We start from the raw sequence: 21,746 nt of genomic DNA on the forward strand, positions 1-21,746 counted from the left end.
TTAAGAGGGGACCGTATGAGATTGTGATTGTGCAGACTGTGTTGTATGGTGCAGAGACGTGGAGCCTGAACGCAGATTTAAGAAGGAAGTTGAATGTTTTTGAGATGAAGTGTTTGAGGACTATGTTAGGAGTGACAAGATTGGATAGACTGAGAAATGAAATTGTGAGACATAACTGGAGTAGTCGTGGAACTGAGCAAGCGTGTTGATAAGAGATTACTCTGTTGGTTTGGACACATGGAGAGGATGGTTGAGGAGCGAATGTTGAAGAGGAGCTACAGAGCAAAAGTCAATGGAAGGAGACCAAGAGGAAGGCCGCAATTGACGTGGATGGATGGTGTTATGAGTGCACTGCAGGAAAGAGGTCTAAATATAATGGAAGCTAGAGCTCTTGTTGGTGATAGAAAGGAGTGGAGAGGTGTTTTGAAAGAATAGTGGGATTGTTGACGCGTTCTTAAGGATGGGCTGGGCACCCGTATGATGCTGCAGGGGTAAACCAGTGAAAGCTGTTGGGCCCTGCTGTTGAACAAAAACGTGTGTTGTGTCACCCTGACCCGAGTGACATGGCCGCTTTCTGGTGTCCCGTTTCATCTGCAGGGACGAAAGCATGACCAACTTGGGTGCCGAGGTCCCTAACTTGTTTGGGTGTTTGGGCAATTGGGTTGGTCATGGTCCAAAAAAATTTGTGTGTTTTTTTTGTTATTTATTTCCCTTTTATTTTCTTTGTTATTGTATGTGTGTGTCTTGCTGTCGGTCACCCCTCTTGAGGGATATGACCAAGGTAGATAGATAGATAGATAAATTTGAACACGTGAATAGTTGGACATGTTTTCTGGCACTATGTTTCTGTTGACTATCCCTGACGGTCTTTTATGTTTAAAGAAGACAGAAAAAATATTTACAATGTAGTGCTCAGAGACTGATCTAAGTTATAATAATGTTCGTGTACCGTATATTCTGGACTAAAACCCCAAATTAGCCAGAACTTGGAAAGTTCGCCTTATATACCGTAAAATGCGTTGAATAATATTGAACATGTGTCGTTACAAAAATTTATCCTGAATAATGTAACTGTTCTGCCTTTGAGAATCATATGGAGTAGTTTTCGAGTGCCCTATTGTGGTTAACATGTTCATTTTACAAACACGCTTGTCACATTCCAACCAATGATGAAAGTGGTTCTTATAATAACAAAAATGCAACAATAGTATTTATTTGTCTTTATCCAATTTTCAGGGCTCTGTTAGAGAGCTTTTTATCCAATAGTTTGATTTATTTATTTGTGTATGTTAAATCTGATAGATAATACATTTTTAGATTCGCTACCAATTGTGCCAGTGTGAGGTCACAGTTCTTCCTTTGAGAAGCATATTGAGTGGTCTTGTAGTAAATGCATTAACAAAATAATATGTCCCAAGTGACTAATCTTAATTTCCTCATGACCCTCTCTTCCTTAACATATTATTTTTGCTAACAGTGGAAAAAAAGAAAAACGCAGAACCTTGACAGCAGCACAGACGGCGACCTTCGAAGGCTCAGCACGAGAGTTGTTGTTGCTCATCGTTCGCTAGCTGTCTAAGCCAGTGATTTTCAACCACTGAGCCGCGGCACACTAGTGTGCCATGAGGGATCGTCAGGTGTGCCGTGAGAAGTTATCCAATGTCACTTTTTAAAATTTAGAATTTTATAAAACATTTATGAATCATTTTATGCAAATATTATGTCATTGTCAAGTGTCTGTGCTGTAAGAACAGGGGGTATTATAAATTATATTATAATTAAATTTACTGTTCAGTGTCATTTCATAAAATTTTTGGTTAGTGGTGTGCTGCAAAATTTTTCCAATGTAAAAAACGTGCCCTGGTTGAAAAACACTGGTCTCAGCTAGTGAAAAGGGGAATACTTTGGATTGCGGACAGTAACCATTTATCAATGAATGAAATACTTTTTGTGGTGAAACCAAATGTCATCATGTTAATTTTTCATTGAACATACATTAATTTAAATGTATACAAGGATAAACTTTATATGGAACCCAAGTTCTTAATGTAGTTTTAATTTCATGTGCCTAATATATATATATATATATAGATATAGAGAGAGATTATAAAATCTATCACTGGTTGCGCCTGATAATTTGGTGGGCCTTACAGTGCGGAAAATACGATAGTCTTCTAACAAGGGAGAGAATATCAATTGGCAAATATCAAGTCGTGTTTGTGACGCCCCTAATCGCAAGAAGTCTCAGGGCTGTACAGACTACCATCACACATCCCATGATCTAAAACCTACATGAGGCCAAGGAAAAATTCTAAACCTTAGCATGAGGAAAATGAAGAAACGTTGTAGGGGCTGCACATGAGGTAATCACCCTTCTGGGATAAACAGGCTGCAATAGATGTTAAAGCTGAAATAATAATAATAATAATAATAATAATACATTGTACTTTGAAGCGCTTTCCCAGACACCCAAAGTCTCTGTACATATAGTAACAAACAACAATAAAGCAAGAATAAAAAGTTTCTCATCCAAAATAAATGAACAAAAATTTGTTGATAATATTATTGTCATAAATCATTTTGTCTTTCGCCTTTAAATGATTACAATAGTTGAGCACAAAACCACACCTCATAACTAAATACATTTCATCATTTTTTCAATGAGATTGTTGACTTTTGAAGTGGAAGCCACGAGTGGGCCCAGTCCCGACTTTGGTGCAATGTGGGCCCCGCCAGATCAGAAGCCGCCGATGTTTAACGTCCTCTTCTGATGTTTTATAAGCGTAAACATGGCAAAGGTTGATGCTCGACGGGTGAGAGAACAGCCAGCTCTTTGTGTCGCTGTCAGACCTCTGGAGGAACGCTCCATGTTACGTACAGTGCTGTAAAGTATTCACCCCCTTCCTGATTTCCGTGTTTTTCGCATATTTATAAACAGCTAAGCTTTCAGATAGTCAAGCCAATTTGAATATCACACAGACGACCAAAGGAAATACAAAATGCAGTTTTGAAATGTCCATTCCATTTATTAAGGCACAAGAAAATCCTAACCTTTCTGGCCTTATGTCAATTCAATTCATGTTTATTTGTGACACCCTTAATTACAAAGAGTCTCAAAGGGCTGCACAGACCACAGATTATTTCAAACCACAGACTATTATGACACCTTTCCAAGTCATTGGCTGCACTGTCTTTCTCCATCTTGATGTTGTCCCCGACTGAGTTTTGGCGAGAGGAGGAAAGAATTTAGAGCCAGTTCATTTGGCAAATCTGTTATGTTTTCTTTCAGTACTTACCGGTATTTGTCATCTTTGTTGGGAAACTGCAAAATTATAATGGGGAAGTGGCCACAAAATATTTTCCCTATGCTCCAATCCTCAAAAATGTCTGCAACATTTGGTAAATTTTTGTAGATTGGGTTTTATTTTATAATTCTATTAAACTGATTATTTTGGTCTTGGTTTTACAACCCTGACTCTATAATGGGGGTCTCCAACCTTTTTCAAGCTGAGAGCTACTTTTTGTTAGTATTTAACGCAAGGGGCCCCCAGTTTGATGTGCATTCTTAAAATTGCAACTTAGCTTAATGGCTCGCTAAAGAGGTAAAAAGATAGCTTGATAGTTCGATAGAAATGTAAACACGTAAAAAAGTAAAAGGAGTCAGATACAGTAAGAGTCCAATGCTAGATGGAGGCCAAAATTTAGCCCAATAACTAGCAAAAAGTATAAAATATTAGCTAGATAGCATGCAAACAATGTAAGAAGCTAGCTAGCTTGCTAAAAAGGTGGCAGAATAGCTAGCTTCAAATGTCAAAAGGTAGCCAGATAGCTAGCTAAAAATAATGCATATTATTTACTCATTCACTTTTAAAAACAAAAAATTGGATTTAATTTATTGTACTTCCTGTTAAATAATCAATTAAAAGATTAATATTTTTTTAATACATGGATAGATTCTCATTCTATTCTCTTGATTAATTGCTTAAAAATAATTATGAATATGCGAATAGATTTATTTTTGTTCCTGAAGCCCATGAACTGGAATCTATTCATTTGATTTTTTTTAAATAGCAACTTATGTTACTATGTTGCTACTATGTTATTAACAGGCAATTGTTAAAAATGGGATTAAATAGACTAAAAAAAAAAGATACGGTTTACTCCCCTACCTGAAACCGATCGTATTTGTTTCCACGATTACCAGTAGCAGGGCAAGTCTCTAGATGTGACTCCGATACAGCGCCATCATTATCTGGTCGCCGTTGTTTTCTGGCCATCTCAGAGATGAGCCGCACCTCGGCAATGATGGGCAATGGCGTTTGTGTGACCCTACTAATACTAGATTCTAAATCACTGGGGGGAAAACGATTTAGCTCAAATTTTGAGTATCGTACGATATTGTTTTATCCAACATGTTCTGTGACTAGGTTATAAACATGCTGAGCTTGGCCTGTTGAGTGACATTGGAAGCAGCCAATGATTGAAAAGTTTGGTTCAATAAAAACACAATTTAGCTCATCGGTGACCCAATCCCCGACTTGTGTTTATTTTCCCCAACCTCCGGGTTTATTTTGCTTGTATATACCCCTCCAAATGTACTTTTTTGTTTTTATTTCAAGAATAAAAGGGTGAAAAAATGATCTTATAACCAAGCAGAATAATAGATTCTTTTCTAAATTATTATTTAATTTTGTGCATAATTTTACATTATTATTGGTAATATACTGACCAAGGGGATCTCCAAAAAAACTCCTTTTTCGTTCTCTTTTTTTACCCTAGCTTTGAAACTGAAACAAACACACAGACACGCACACTTTATACGAGTTAATGGACGACCTTGTTGTTATTTGTTATAGCAACATCTGTTGCAGCCTGATCATCCTGGAAGGGGGATTACCGGTACCTCATGTGGGGTCCCTTCTCAAGGTTTCTTCATCTACCCCATGTTGAGGTCTTGAGTTTTTCCTTGCCTTCATGTAGGTTTTAGATCAGGGGATGGTGTCATAATAGTCCGTAGTCTGTACAGTCCTTTGAGACTCCTTGTGAAAAAGGGCTATACAAATAAACATGACTTGACAATTTAGAGAAATCCCACCCAAAAATGTTTGAATAACTTGAGGGGCATGACCATTTTATTTTTTTTATTTTTCTATTTTAGATACAATCTTTTTTTCATTTTTTAAATCGCAAGAATATTGTGGTTTTGTTATAAAGGAACCCAAATTCTGTTTGTGTAGTGCAAATGATCTCCCAAAACACGAAGAGAGTTCTTATATTCAAAACAAATTTGACAAAATGACGTAGTTCTGTTTTCAAAGCCCTAAAATTGCGTCATTTTGTTTGAAAGGAATCCGTAAAACTAATCCTCAGTGTCTGACGAGTCAACCTAAAAAAAATGGGAAACTAAATGTTATACTGCCACGCCATCCCGCACCCTCAGATCATCTTTCTCCCTCCATCTCACTATACCCGCTGCCCGCCTCAGCTCCATGGGGAGCAGAGCTTTCAGCCGCTCTGCCCCCCAGCTCTGGAACTCATTGCCGCCTGACTTCCGAAATTCTGCGACCCTCTCCACCTACAAATCTGGACTCAAAACTCGCCTCTTCAGACTTGCCTTTTCTTGACCATCTGCTTCACAACCGCCGACCCCTTTTAACTCGACTGTTTTATTGACTTGCTTGTTTTACTCTTGCTTTATTTTTGTGTCCTACGATATGTACAGTGACTTTGGGTGTCCTGAATGGCGCTTCGAAGTACAATTATTATTATTATAATCATAAGATAATTGGAATAAAACACTTTATAAAAACCTAGTACTTTGGTTTGTTTTTGTTCAAATAACCCAGAATTTCAACTGATCTAAATAATAGGTTTATTTTTACCCGTTTATTTGGGTATTGGTAAGTTTTTTTTGTAAACGTGCAGACGAGTGTAAGCCAGCTGGTAACAGCTCCCAACCCATTAGTCAGATTTTTCTTTCCAAGTGCTGGATGTTCCCAAACTTTGGAATTTTGTGCAGACAGAACATGTCCTGTGGCTGGCCGCCACCTCGTAAATATTTTTGCCTCCCCGGCAAACAAAGTACAGCAAGAAAAATAACTTGAACACAGCACCGAATTAATAAATGGGGATGCCGTTTGCTGCCAACATGCTCACTAGCCTCTAAACAGTGGTGCCCAACATGCGGCCTGCGAGGGGAGCGATTCTGGCCCATGAGGCGACAGGGAGGGAAGCCCAAGAGAAAAATGAGCTGACGTTTTTAATATGTCCACTTGGTGTCGCCAGAGTCGGGCACCACTCACAAAGCAACTGAAGCTGTTCCCATCGTGCGCTTTCTCTTTCTCTTTTTTTTCCCCCTCTCTGGTGCTCCTCTTTTGTTCTTTCTTTCTTTTTCTGTCCCTTTCCCTCTCCACTTTTTTATTTCTCTGCCTCTTACTTTCTTCCTCTTTTATCTTCTAGTCTGGCCCCTGTGAAAGTTTTTTTTTTCCCCAATTTGTGGCTCGAATGACTTGAACACCTCTGCTTGGAATGATGCAAAAATTTGCTTTGAATTGAGAAAACTCCAAAAGGAGTCTTGTTAGTTGTCCGCAACTTTGAGGTCCTCATAATAGTGGTTTAATGGAGCGTGTCAGTCTTCCTGCTGTGCTTGGGACGTTGGCGATTGTCTTCTTGTCCGGCGGCAGCTTTGTCGTTTGGCCAAATGTAGGTCGATTGCACTCATAAGCACACACAAACATGCACAGAGCCTAATTACTTTGTACAGACGGGCCTTTTCTCGTGGAGAGAGTGCACAAGTATTCTTACAGAAACTGTTTATTTTTCAAGTTTTTTTTACAGATTGATATCTAGCTAGCTAGGTAGCTAGCTACCTACCTACCTACCTACCCTGGTCATATCCCTCGAGAGGGGTGACCGACAGCAAGACAGATACACAAAAACAAAGAAAATGAAAAAAGGGAAAAAGTAGCTAAAACGCATACAAAATTTTGGGGGATCATGGCCAACCCAAATGCCCAAACACCCAAAAGTTAAGCAACTCGGCACCCAACCATGCTTTCGTCCCTCCAGATGAAACGGGACACACGAAAGTGGCCATGTCACTCTTGTCAGGGTGACACAACACACTCTGCTGTTCAACAGCAGGGCCCGACAGCTTTTGCTGGTTTACCCCTGCCGCATCATACGGGTGATATAATGACTGATGTATTTTTTTAAATGTACATTTCCGATACCAACTACAAAAAACGGGTAGTACGTTTGAATTAATGACATTTAAAAAAACATAACTGAATGGAATTGAGTTTGTCGATAACAAGATAATGTACATTGTTTACACATTTTACATTTAAAATTTTTTTAAGGACACACCACACTGAGAACTGGTTAGTACTTAGCCGGGAGACCGCCTGGGAATATCAGTAAATCTTTCCTTTGGCGCACACTCTGCTGCGACAGAACCTAATGTACTGTACCCAGCTGTTTTAATTCAGGTTTGACCTCTTACTGTTTGTCATTTTATACTTCCCAATTTATATGAACACATTTAAATGAATTGGCTTAATAATTACTTTATAGTTGCAACTCTTCCAAATCAAGTTCAAATCCTCGTCAATTTTGTTCAAGCCAGAATAGTCGAAAGGAAGAAACTTTGCTTGGCAAGCAATAGGTGCTGGGTTTGAACCCAGTTTGGGGTAATTTATTATCCACTGAAGCACCCCCCAGCAGTTCAGCAAGTGTACTGCTTTCAATTGAACTGAATTGTCTTTTATTGTCCTTGATAACAACGTAGTGAACATAGCAATAAGAATAGACATGACATTCCAATGTAAGGGACAAAGTGTAACATTTAGTGCCTCCTAGTCATACAAAAAAACCTTCATTCAGTAAATAAAACATTTGAGTAGTAGGCATAAATACATATAGAACTATCTTAACCAATGTTAATTTTTATAAATATTCCTAGGTGGAGAAATTTGTATTTCTTTTACATAGCGAAACAAATACCTAATAGTTGGCGCAATGTCTGTCATCTTGCTGCCACGCCGTGCTCATTTGGCAGTACAGTGCTACCTTGTGGCCAAACATTACAGTGTCTGAAACTCATGAGAAAAAGTTAGCGGACACCAGGGCAACTCTGAAAAGTTGCCTGCCCAGCCGCAAAGTTCCCTGCCCCATTTTTCACAACTTGAAACACAATAAGACGACTCATCGCAAAAAAAAAACTGGTGTTGCAAAGTATTAAGGATTGATAATCAGAATATATAATAGAACACTTTAAAATTACTGTTATAAGTAGATTTACAATAAACTTCATTGCCTGTATATGACATGGCTGTTTTCCATCTGCCGTCAGTATGTACCTTTATTGACTCATCTTCATTCATGCAATGTTTGCGTCGCATCATCTGCTACAATCCATGTGAACTCCTCTTTCCACGATGCTTTGTTTTGTAGCGTCATACATTTTGTTAGCTTCTTTTGAATATTTCTTCTGGGGTTGAGATTTTGGCTTGATTCCTAACCACTTATCAATTATTCTTGTGTTCTCTGTTCTCTACTTTGGAAAATGATATGCAAATACGCAACCTTTATAACGCTCGGGGAAAGTCCGGAAGCAGGAAGTTATTCGATGCAGGCTTCTGATTGGTTGCCGAGTACGCAAATTGCCTAACGAACCGAAATTTCCAAACTGAACGAAGACTTCGAAATCGGAATAAAGCAAACGTTTGATTTGAAAAAAAAAAAAATCCCTTGAAAAAGTGGTCGGCCAACCGGGCAGAGACTTTTTGTTAGTTGTACGCCCGACGTAAAAGATGCACGCCCCGGGCGACCGGGCAGACATTATTTCAGACACTGCAATGTACCTTGAAAAATAAAAATACATTCGAAAATGTCAGCATAAACGGGCAAAGATGCTAACAATGTAGTCCTTGGAGACTGGCCTAAACTGTAATAATAGTGCAATGAAAATAGTGCATCGTAACAATAGTGCAAGGAAAAGTAGTGCAAAAACATTTAGCAGCAAATCCATATTTCAATTCAACTGGCAAGATATATATTTTTCACAGTGGTCCGTGCTTCTTTAGGGTGGTAATGGCCCTGGGGAATAAACTGCCACCAAACCTGTTTCTTTGTTTTAAACATTACTACAGAAATTCAATTTAATTACCATGTTTTTTTTCTCCCCCTCCAGTTCAATTTTAAAGTGAGGACCATGGGCTCCCTATCGCTAGCATGGGTTGGAAATGAATCAGGGGTGAGTCTCATCAAAGCCATGACCGTAACAGCTTTTAGAAAATGTGCAATCGATCACACATGCTTCTCAATTCCCCTGCTAGGTAATTCTGGTACTCACCACGTTTCAGGTGCCTTTATTCATGATGCGATTCGGACAGTCTAACCTTTACAGGAGGTGAGCCAAAAAGCGAAGGCAACCAAGTTCTCCCATGAGTCGATTTGTTTCAATTCAAATTTGTGCCCTTGTCAGTGAAGACTACGGAAAGACCTTCACCGATGTGACCCACCTGATCAACCACACCTTCATCCAGACTGATTTTGGCATTGCCGTCGGCCCGGATCACTCTGGAAAGGTAATGCAGCAGATCCCGGATTTCACTTAACGGTGTGGCCCCTTTTACTGAAGTATTACCCACTGTACGAAATATACACTTACTTTGCATGCTCAAAAACGTCAAAAATTAAACCCTTGCAGCGTTTGTGTATATGTAAAGTCTGTAATATGCCTGAATGCTATTGGTCGACGTCATATAAAACACTGGCCTGCTATTAGTTTGCGTCATGCCTTCACGGAAAAGCTGGTATGTTATTGGCTGAACTAACTCCTACAATGCCTTTCCCTTAGTTCAATTCAGAATCCTGTGTGCTTCGCAAAAATAATGATACCGTATTTTGTCCTACTGTATTCGCTTTCAGTCTAAGAATTTCGGTGATGCTAAAGGGAGAAGCAAAAACATCCATCCATTATTTGCACCGCTTATCCTCAGTAGTGTCGCGGGGGAGGTGGAGCCCATCCCAGCTATATTCAGGCAGTGGGGAGGGGACACCCTGAACTGGTTGCCAGCCAGTCGTAGGCAACACAGAAAGGTAGATAGGCTTTTGTGTCTCTGTCTGTCCTAACAGCGCTCCACGTTAGCGTCCGGGATGCTAGACGTGAGCCATGTTTCCGTAAAACACAGCAAACTGCACAGCTAGTTCGTCGGAAACTAATTGCTAGGTTTTTAAACCCCCCCCCCCCCCCCCCCCCCGCTATACGGCATTTTTTGGGGATCCCCACCTCTGAATCGATGACTCTCGCATCCCGAAGGTTTACTGTAGGTTAAATACATGTATATCAAAAAAATTGAAATGCGTTATGCAGTAATCCCTCGGTTATCGCAGTTAATGGGGACCAAAACCACCCGCGAAAAGTGAAAATCCGCGAATTAGCGACACCCCTTCAAAAATGCTAAAAAAATATATATATATTATTTTTTTTAATTATTTTATTTTATTATTATTTTTTTAGACCTGCAAAGCTCTGAACCCGCGAACGCGTAACCACGAAGTAGCGACGCCCCTTCAAAAATGCTTAAAGAAAAATATCTCATCTCATCTCATTAGCTGCACCGCTTATCCTCAGTAGGGTCACAGGGGTGCTGGAGCCCATCCCAGCAATCATTGGGCAGTGGGCAGGGGACATCCTGAACTGGTTGCCAGCCGATTGCAGGGCACACAGGGACAGACAACTCGCTCGCTCATTCACACCTAGGGACAATTCGGACCGGCCAATCCACCTGAAATACATGTCTTTGGAATGTGGGAGGAAACCGGACTGCCCGGAGGAAACCCGAGCAAGCACGGGGAGAACATACAAACTCCGCACTGGTAGGCTGGTAGCTGGATTTGAACCCACACAGGAGGTTCCCAAGACCTTAGAACTGTGCCGCACACGCGCTAACCACTGCACTGCCGTGCTTGAAAAAATATATATATACAGTGGGACCTCGCTACCTCGCGGTTCGACGTTCGCGGATTCAGAGCTTCGCTGTAATGGTAAAAAAAAAATGTATTTTTTAATTAATTGATTTATTTTTTTAATTGGCATCGCTACTTTTTGCGGGAATCCCCCTCGGCCGACGACCCTAGCACGGCGCGCCGTTCTCGTTTTCCGGTGTTGTGCCCAAATCCGACTCCAGTAGAGAATCCCCCCCCCCCCTCGCGTGAACGCGCATTCTGCTGCGCTTCCGACAAAAGCGATCGTATTCTATATAATACGCTTATTGAAACCATAAAGCGAGCTAATTAAAATTATTGGGCGATAATGGTCTATATTATGTGTTTATTTAAACAATAAAGCGCAATCGGATTCTACAAAATGCGTTTGTTAACGCGGATGAAAAAGTCACCAACGTCACGTCTCCCGCTCGGGCCGCGATGGCTCTACACGGCCCTCGATGGGGGGGAAAGGGGTAGGGGGGACCTGTGGGGTTTAGGGAGCGGTGAAGCGGAAGCCGCGTGGACCCAGCAGTGGCAGCCTTGGGCTACCAGTACATCAGTACGGCCAGAGTTGGTCGATAGCCTTCCCGGCTTAGCATGCTCCCCATTAAACGGATCTAAAGAATAATAATAAAAAAAAAAAAAAAAAAAAAAAAAAATCTTTTTTTTTTTTTTTTTTTTTTTTTTTTTTTTGAAGGGGCGTTGCTACTTCGCAGATTTTCAGTTTTTGCGGGTGGTTTTGGTCCCCATTAACCGGGTCTAAAAAAAAAAATAATAATAATAATAATAATAAAAACTTTTTTTTAGCATTTTTGAAGGGGCGCCGCTATTTTCACTTATCGCGGGTGGTTTTGGTCCCCATTAACCGCGATAACCGAGGTCTTACTGTATATATATATATATAGATATATAGATATATAGATATATAGATATATATAGATATAGATATATATATAGATATAGATATATATAGATATAGATAGATTTTTGAAATTATTTTATTTAATTATTTTTTTTAGACTTGCGAAGCTCTGAACCCGCGAACGTGGCACCACGAAGTTGCGACACCCCTTCAAAAATGCTTTAAAAAATATATATATATACATATAAGTCTGTAAACGTGTTTTTTTTTTTCTTCTCTTTTTAGGTGATCCTAACAGCCGACGTGTCTGAAGTTTCGGGATTTCGACTGTTCCGTTCCAAGAACTTCGGCCGGACTTTCGAGACGTCTGAACTTGCCTTCGAGCCCTTGATACAGATGCTCTATAATCCTGGAAACAGCGACGCTCTTTTGACTCTCAGCATCAGGGTAGCAGCAGGTTTTTTTCTAAATACAATCGTGTGACGTCATTTCAGTTTGAAAGACGACTCTCTATGACGTAATTCTGGATTATACTATTGCTAGTTGGATTTGTGGCTGTCGGAAGATTTTGGCGCTACCTGGAGGAAGATCCATGACGATGTTTGTCTGGTCAGATGGTGAGAATCGTCCACATTTGTAGTTTATCACATCGCTTTCTGAGTTAATTTATCATAGGCTTTGCAATAATAATAACTCTTCAATAACTTTGCAGAAAAAGGAAAATTGTTCTTTTCTGCTTAGATTTTTTTGCATTGCGCTCAGGAACTAACCTAGTGTTTTTTTTTTTTTTTTTTACAAAGATTACAATTTTATTAGATTGATAAAAAAAAAATATTTAAAGTACTATTTTCTTTTAATTAAAATAAATACATTTTCAATAAATAATGCTATTCAATATGCTTTTATTAAAATTAATTGTTTGTCCAAATCATCAAATAACATTTATCTACCAGTTTTCTGCCAGTAAAACAGAAAAACCTTTCTTTGCAACTGTTCTGTAAATTTTTGTTATTTTTATCACACCCCAAAACATTGACAAGTAATTTTTCAAATGATTCAAGTTGTGACAATTATTTAAAGGAAATGTGTTTTTAATGAATTATAAAATTTAATTAAATCCAAAAATATATTCATATTTTTTTTAAATGTGCAATTTATCAACCAGTGGAACAGGAAAAACTTTCCTGATGAGATCATTAATTTTACTGTATTTTTCTGTACATTTTCACCCATGTTATAGTAAATCTAAAATCTAAAAAATAAAAGGTATATATCATCTATTAGCATAGTTTTAGCACACAAAAATGCGTTTATTCAAGGAATTAACTCCTTGCCCTGAAGAATTCTTGTGCCGGCGTGATGAAGGGGCCTATCGTGTAAGAAGAGCCAGAGCTAGCTAAGCGGCTAGCGGCGTTATAAGTCTTCGGTACCATCCGTTATCATGGTAAATGCGAACTCACGACCAAATAAGATCATCGGGTGCTGGTGGAAAACATCGAAGCGCACAGCGAGCGCAGTTGCTGTGTTTTGCGGAAACGTGGCTCACGTTTAGCATTCCGGACGCTAACGTGGAGCCACCCGGAGCTATCCGGCTTCAACGCCGCTATACAGAGACATGAAAGCTGGGGGGAATCGGAGAGGCGGACTTGATAACACGAGGTGGTGTATCCCTGGATTTTCATAAAGAAAAGATTTCCATCTGCCGCAGGGATGTCGAACTTTTGGACTAGCGTGACGTCATCCACTCCGCTACAAGCACCCTTAGGGCATCATGTTAATCTGTTAATAAGCAACGGGGTAGACTGCTGGAAGTGTGAATTTCTCTACGGGGATGAATAAAGTATCTATCTATCTATCTTCAAGGAGAACGGGATAACCTTTCTTGCAAATGTTCTGTCTATTTTTCCTTTTTTTTTTTTTTACTCAAAAAGTAATTCATTCAAATAATTTCATTTTTTAACATCACTAAAATTAAAAGGTAGTATAAAATGTTACTATATTACATTACAAGTAAATCCTATGGATTCAATTTTTTTTTCAGTAATTTCACAATATTTTTGCAGTGCAGTTGTCTTTATCATATAATATCCATATCTGTCAATTTTATGATTGACTAAAGCCAAGTTGTAAAAATGTACCCGGCATAGCAGTCGCATTGTTAAAATTTGTTTCCTCGAAACATCCCTGTATCTTTTGTGTTTATCTCTTTTTGTTATTCCAGCTGCACACAATTTGCACCCCTAACGCGGCGGGCGTTTGTGTACCAGAGTTAAAATCCGGACTTTGTGATAGGATCGATTGACTGTAACTCTTTTGCCAAGCCAGCTTTTCGTAGCCCGAGTCTGGAGCTGATTTTTGTCAATTTTATTGTTATTATCCAGCTTGCTTTCCAAGAAAACTGTCTCCTTTCCCAGGCTTGTACTTAGAAAGCGCTCAGGCAACAGCTTGGAACGGTTTGGGAAGAAAACCACAAACCCGATCGCTCGGATTTAAACATGGCCGACTGTCAATTGTTGCGAAATTAACAAACTCCTTCTTGGTTTTTGTGTGCAGGGGCGCGAGGAACAGCGTTTTCTTCACGACGAAAAACAACGGCTCATGCAGTGAGTAACCGATGATACATTGGACGCACACTTTCAGTAAAAGCTTCATAAGCAAGCCACGTATTTGCCAGATGACAAAGGAATGTTGGAGTTAAAGAAAACGGTCGACTACGGCAAAAGTTTCCAGACGATTGCCACCAAAGTGTACTCTTTCGTACTGGGCGGACGGTTTCTTTTTGCCTCCATCATGACCGGAAAGGTGAGCCTGTGCAGAGCATCGTTTTGTTTCCACTAGGGGCCGTGTTTTTCCCTAACCCTAAACTCTAGTAGACACTTGAAATAAGGAACGAATCCATCAATGGGTTTTAAACTTGCAAGGAGAACCGGGAGAGAAGCCTTCTGATAAGGAATTTCCACCCCGCACAGGAGGCGGCAGCGGGACCCTGAACACAAGCCCCTAATGCAAAAAAGTACCTATCCATAAAGGGACAGTGATTGAACAAACGTGAGGCCGGAAACTGCGCTCGGTTCCCGGCTAAATGTGCCGCAACGATCGTGAAATCAAAATGGGGGTTGGGAAATGGGGTGCGGGTCTTTAGGTTGAGAAGATTTTTTATTTTACACATAAAAAGACTGTCCGTAGAAAAATTTGAGCCTTATACCGGCGCTCGGATCCCGGCTGCAAGAGGCATGAGAAAAAAGTACATTCATAAAATGGGCAGTGTGTACACAAGTGAGGCAGGGAACATCGCTTGGATCCTGTCTTCAAGTCAAGTCATGTTTATTTGTGACGCCCTTAATCACAAAGAGTCTCAAAGGGCTGCACAGACCACAGATTATTGCAAACCATCAAGGTTCTGCTGGTAGTATACAAAATCATGCCAGGACTTGCTCCCTCATATCTTTTCTTTAATTGTGTATTTTTTATCCAGGTGAGCCAAATCACATCGTCCTTAAACATCGCCTGCTTGACTTCAATTTAAGTCTTATTACATCAGGATAGTTTGTCTCCCTAAATGTTTTTTGGTTGATAAAGGGTGGTCAGCAAACAGAGCTACAGTAGTTTTGCTTTGTGAGTGGCGCTGGTCTTTGGCGACATTCAGTGGACATATTTCAAACTGCAGGTCATTATTTGATGCGATCAGCTCATTTTTCTCTTGTACTTCTGTCAGCTTTGCCTCGCAGGCCGGATTAACAAGCCCCCCATAGTCCGCAAAAACCCAAACGCTTTGCCCGGGCTCAGCGCTCGGATCCTGGCTGCACGAGGCATGAGAAACAAGTACTTACTCACAAAGGGACAGTGTGTGAACAAAAGTAAGGCCCGGTTCCCGGCTAAATGTGCCTCAACGTTCATGAAATTAATGTAGGAGTGGGGGGTGGCGTGGGAGTCTTTAGGTTGAGAACATTTTTGCATTTTACCCTTGAAAAGACTGTCCGTAGACAAATTTGAGCTTTATCGCAGCGCTCGCACCCCGGCTGCACGAGGCACGGCCCTTGTGAAAGTAAGAGAAAAAAGGACATCCATAAAGGGACTGTGTGTAAACGAACACAAGCGGGGAAACGGGGAAGCGGGACCCTGAACACAAGCCCCCAACGCAAAAAAAGTACCTATCCATAAAGGGACCGTATGTAAACAAACGTGAGGCCGGGAACAGCGCTCGTATCCCGGCTCAATGTGCCATAACGATCTTGAAATTAGGGGTGGGAGGCCCTCCATTAAGTCCTCTCTTTTTATTAAAACATTAAGGTTTCAAAAAGATCAGCCCTAAGGGGTTTAGAAATTAAAGTACAGCAACGTGATTAGCAGCAATGGTGTAATAGTCAAAACCATGAACAGCAGTGCGCAATAACAGTCAAAATAACAAACTGGCATCCTATTAAATCTTTGCAGATGTCTGACATTAAAAACGGAATTAACTTATCAGTTTATCAAGCTTTTTTCAGCCAAGGCGCAATTCTTTCATAAAAAAAATCTTGAGGCTAACCGTCCGTCAACTATATTTTTAAAATCCTAGCAGCAGTTCCTTTTATTTTTTTAAGAGTTAAATCATCATGTCGCCCAAAAATAGTTCCTTGTAATTTCTTATCACTCATGCGGTAATACAGATTATTTATTTTGTTGATTTGTTTTGTTATAATTTTAGGTTTTAGGTTCACTATGATGGATATGCAAGTGAGACTCATTTGTTTGCATTAGTTTGCGCCAAATACCGCACCAACAACCATCATCATCATCATCATCATTTCCCTTCTACTCCTGTTTCCTTGTCGTCATTTGATCTCATGTCCACTAAAAGCGAAACTGTTCCAAAACATTTGTACACAAAACATAAAGAGACAGAGACTGTTTTCTGTGGCTTATATGCGGGTGTGACCCGTCTTTCATCAGACCAGTGCTTCTTAATCATTTTTTGTCACATTCACCGCTCCTACACCAGAGGTGTTTGCTGACCACAATTTACTGCAACTGGCTGGCAACCGGTTCCGGGTGTCCCCAGCACACTGACCAGAGATAGCTGGGATGGGCTCCAGCACCTCCGCGAACCTACTGCGGATAAGCGTTGCAGATAATGGTTGGATGGATGAATGCAGTTCAGTGCAAAATACATGTTTTAATTTTCTTTGTGTGCGATCTATTTAGCTGTTACTCATTCACTCACTCATAATTTCAGTTGAGCTTATCGCATATGTTGAGCAATATCTCTCATTGATGCTTTTGTCCTTTTTCAAATGAGGACACGGAGCGCATGATCCAAGTATCGGCCAACGGAGGCGACACATGGAACATCGCTCAGCTTCCTGCCGTCAACCACGAGCAGTTTTATTCCATCCTGGCTGCCAATGAAAACATGATTTTCATGCACGTGGATGACCCAGAAGGTCAGAAATTAGAATCCTCTTTGCTAAGTACGATCATATATTTGCCAGGTCGAAATGATATAAATGTGGTATCACCCAGATTCAGGCATCGGAACGGTTTACGTGTCGGACGACAGAGGAACCGTGTTCTCCAAGTCTCTGGAGCGTCATCTCTACACCACCACAGGAAGTGATACTGACTTCACCACTATTACCTCACTCAGGGGCGTTTACATGACCAGCGTGCTCACTCGAGGTAAGCTCGCGCATTTTATCGCGTCTCCAGTCCATAAAACACGACAGTGTGGAGAACTTTCTAGACCCGTCCCACCTCATGAAGGCCCCAAAGGCTAAGGCCTTCACACATGTTTTTTCCGCTCCATTAACTCTATTCTATTTTATTGCTTGCCCGTTTTTGACATGTGGCTCCTGGCGTATTTTTTCACATCAATTATCTATGTATGGCATGTATTCGTGTAGAACACGCACCTCTATTTTTTTTTTTATTATTTTAATGGATTTTTAAACATGTTTCAATACAAAAAACAAATAGAATCCGACCCTAAACAAACTCAGAACCGACAGACAAAAAAGCAGTTTAACATCATATATGGAAAAAGAAAACAGAACTAGGCTTATGGTGCAATGCACAAAGAATACAAAAACGTTACAGATTCTGGCTGTTGAATACGTGCAGCCATAATTAAAATCATTTGTTGACAATGTGAACTATGACCACAATACCAACATAAAATTCACAATGTATTTATTTAGTGTCCAATTCATCTTGTAAGACACCAAACGGTTGTTTCCCTTTTGCTTCTATTTATCTTGTATATCTTTAGTGACTACTTTCTGATTTTTCCATTCTCTTATGTTCATCTCTGGTAGCATGCATAAAAATAGTCTGATGATGAGATAAAATCGAATGCCTTTTTGTACGTCATCTATTGCATTTGTAGATTAGTGGTTAAGATTTGGCGCTATCAGCGCCACGAGCCGGGTTCAATATGCAGCCAATGTTTTGCAATTATGATCACCAATATTTTTGACTTATCAATAATTGCACAAATATGGTAATGTATCACCATAAGACGTCGTGTATAAACCCGCATCCAAACTTTGAGTTCGTTTTTAGGTAAAATACAATATTCCAAAAATTCCCACCTGACAAAGACTTTCTGTATATGTTTATTTTTAGTATTCGTTATCAATCCTTTGCATTTTCTCTTGCAGGAAAGTCGCATAGTTGAGTCATTAATCCAAATAATGCATGTTTTGCTCGTTTTCTGTTTCAAAATTTTTAAGTTTTTAAAAAATTAGCACTACTAAAATGCCTTCATCCTTTTGCAATAAAACATCCATTTAAAAAGATTCCTGTTGGAAACTGTGAATGCTCAACTTTGAACTATTTTATGTTATTGTATATTGAATGTTTTTATACAGCACTTTGAGTTCCAATTTGTCTGAAAAGTGCTATAGACATACATTTTGATATAGTTTAAAAGGTGAATATTTTCCCCAATAAAATGCTTACTGTCTTAAACTGAATTTTTCAATCTTTTTTTCTACTAATTTCAAGGGTTCCATTTTTATACTCTCATCTTCAAACGACCACCATGTTCTTCTATATATAGTTTTTTCTGACACATGAGCCGTTTTACATTTCATATGTCACGAAGGCACTTCCAAGTTTTTTATTTTTATTTTTTTCAAAATTTCAAATTTTTAATTTTGCTTTGACTTGTTCAATTTTTAACTTTGAATGGATTTTTTTTGTTGTATTGAATTTTTTTTTAATGTAATCACACTATTATTTTTCCATTTCCTGAAATATTTTGGCCGTTTCACATCTATGACATTTCCCGTGATGTTTTTTATATATTTTTTGCCATGATCTTAAGAGTTGTAGTTTTTCAAGTTAAATTGTAACGTATCACTTTTCAGACAACAAATCAAACTAAAAGTGCTGTATAAAAATATTCAATGTACTATGAGAAAAGAATGAATAATAAATCAGTTGTTAGAAAAATAATGTATAATAAATAAATCATGGCATGGCCCAAGCTAATTATGTAAGGAAACGTGTTCAAATTTTCAGAATAAAAGCAAAGTGCATTTTTGTCTTGTCTTGTTATTAAGTTTCTACATGTTTTGATTGGTTCCCTCATTCAAACTATTATTGGAAATTGCCACACAATTTTTCCTTTAACTTTACATTTATTTACTCAAGACTAATTCATCATTGTGTGCAATGCTAGGGATTTAACACTAATTGTTTGAAATTGATGTTTGATCGCTTCAAATATTCAAGAAGGTTTTTCAATTTGTAGGAAGCCAAAGGAATGCTAAAGAAGTGGTTCTGGTTAATCCAAAATATCCTTTTTTTTTTGGTCCGTCAAAATCCCAAAGAATGCAATTTGCTAAATAAGAAAATCCTGCTTAAAACATTGAGGACGTTTGAAAAAACTTATTGTGCCTTTTGGCAGTGAAAAAAAGACTATTTTTTACTCTTTGTTTCCTTTTTTCTGTCTTTGTAGATGGAGGAGTAGAGACGGTGATCACCTTTGACCAGGGAGCTCGCTGGCAGACCCTGCACCGACCCGAAAATAGCCGTTGCGACATCCAGACGTCTGCTAACCGGCCAAACAGAGTGAGTATGAAACTAGTCACAGTATATAAGTCAAGTTCTGTTTATTTGTTAGGCCCCTTGATCACAAGTAGTCTCAGAGCTGCACAGGCGACAAATTATTGCAAACCACAGACTATGATGACACCGTCCCCTGATCTAAAACCTACATGAGGGCAAGGAAAAACTGAAAAACTTCAAGTCATATTTATTTGTGGCGCCCTTAATCACAAAGAGCCTCAAAGGGCTGCACAGACCACATACTATTATGACAGCATCCCCTGATCGAAAACCTACATAAGGGCAAGGGAAAACTCAAAAACCTCAACATGAGAAAACTTGAGAAGATACTGGAAGTCAACTGTATTTGTACATTAAGAAATCAGGTCTTTGATTAATAATTGTGGGAACGGACACTGTAATATTCCTTGTCCGATCTACCGTGTGGAATTCTCAATTCAAGCATATTTTTGTATAATTTCCATCGAGCCACTAGGGGCAGCACTAAATGGCTGCAGTGTGACAACCCCCTGAATTAAGTGATCCAAACATCCAACTTGAGTTATTTTCTCTCGACAGTGTCGCCTCCACATCCACGCCACTTACAGCACAGCCACCAAGATGAACGTGCCCATGTTGCCGCTCTCCCAGCCGAGCGCCGTGGGCCTTATTATCGCTCACGGTATCCAAAAGGCAGAACGTTTTCCAAGTGTTTTCCTTTTCAACAACTAGTATGTTTCTTCAGGCAGCGAGGGGGATGGCGAGTCTGCGACGGTGCCCAACGTTTATGTGTCGGACAACGGCGGCTATTCGTGGTTGATGGCGCTAGTGGGTCCACATCATTACGCCATTCTCGACTCGGGGGCACTCCTAGTGGCGGTGGAGCACACAAACTTCCCTGTCAATCAAATCAAGTGAGTATAAGGCGAGGTTTTTATGTGGACATTTGCTCTTGAGGAGCGATCCTGCCAAATCTAGAGTTAAATATCTACAAATATATGCCATAGAAATACATAAATCATAATACCTTAATTTATGACATCAATGCAATTTATTTATATGTATTTGCATTTTGTCATTTATGTGTTATGTTGTGTATTTTTTACCGTATTTTGTTATTTATTTTGCAATTTGTTTTGTCGTGTATTTTGTCAAAACAAAACGCTCCTAACCTATTAGTCGCTCAAATCCTCGAACAACCAATAGGTGAAAAGCTCAGCAAGTTCGACCCGCCTTCACAATTGAATAACATTTCCTTGTGACAAAAATACACTTCAAAATTAATGATAATATCGAGCAAAATTTGCGACAACCTACAAAAGCAACACTTGCCAAGAGTACACTGAGGTTCGCAGACGGACTGACAACAGGTGACAGATAGACGTGGGTTAAAATAGTGACGGAGCCAATCGTAGTCCGAGGCAGTTGGCGCCAAAGGAGCGGGCACAGGTGCATCACATCGGTAATCACGACACACGAACAACTGAATAAACGCTAAAATACACGACATAATAAATACTGAAATAAAAGAATGACAAAATACAAGACAAAACACACGACAAAATAAATCTATAAACGCGATAAAACGACCGACAAAAAGACAAAATACATGAGCACATTTCACGACGAAACACATCTCCAATACGCTGCGAAATATTTGACAAGTACATGGCACATTACGTGACACAATAAAAGACAAAATTCACTATGAAACACATAAATTAAACATATGTAACAAAATACACAACGAAATAACCTAATAAAAATCCACAATGAAATGCAGGACAAAAAACACTTAAAAATAAATTAATTCAACTCATAAATGAATAAAAACGCAACAATGTACATGACAAAATAC

The 21,746-nt window shown here is 39.4% G+C and overlaps 1 protein-coding gene across 2 annotated transcripts in view; it reads left to right on the forward strand.

Annotated features, from left to right (window-relative positions):
- LOC148363751 (sortilin-like) overlaps positions 1-21,746 on the forward strand; it is a 41,411-nt gene that overhangs the window by 10,434 nt on the left and 9,231 nt on the right. For both annotated transcript variants that reach the window (XM_088337770.1, XM_088337771.1), the window contains exons 2-13: positions 9,194-9,256; positions 9,339-9,412; positions 9,488-9,590; positions 12,143-12,304; positions 12,401-12,474; positions 14,411-14,460; positions 14,532-14,659; positions 17,136-17,280; positions 17,360-17,515; positions 19,800-19,912; positions 20,468-20,570; positions 20,634-20,802. In XM_088337770.1, the coding sequence (XP_088193896.1) occupies positions 9,194-9,256; positions 9,339-9,412; positions 9,488-9,590; positions 12,143-12,304; positions 12,401-12,474; positions 14,411-14,460; positions 14,532-14,659; positions 17,136-17,280; positions 17,360-17,515; positions 19,800-19,912; positions 20,468-20,570; positions 20,634-20,802 (1,340 nt within the window). The remainder of the gene's footprint in view (positions 1-9,193; positions 9,257-9,338; positions 9,413-9,487; positions 9,591-12,142; positions 12,305-12,400; positions 12,475-14,410; positions 14,461-14,531; positions 14,660-17,135; positions 17,281-17,359; positions 17,516-19,799; positions 19,913-20,467; positions 20,571-20,633; positions 20,803-21,746) is intronic.

The sequence above is a fragment of the Urocampus carinirostris genome, chromosome 6, assembly GCF_059441175.1.
Source record: "Urocampus carinirostris isolate Australia breed hairy pipefish chromosome 6, RoL_Ucar_1.0, whole genome shotgun sequence".
In the NCBI taxonomy this organism is placed as follows: domain Eukaryota; kingdom Metazoa; phylum Chordata; class Actinopteri; order Syngnathiformes; family Syngnathidae; genus Urocampus; species Urocampus carinirostris.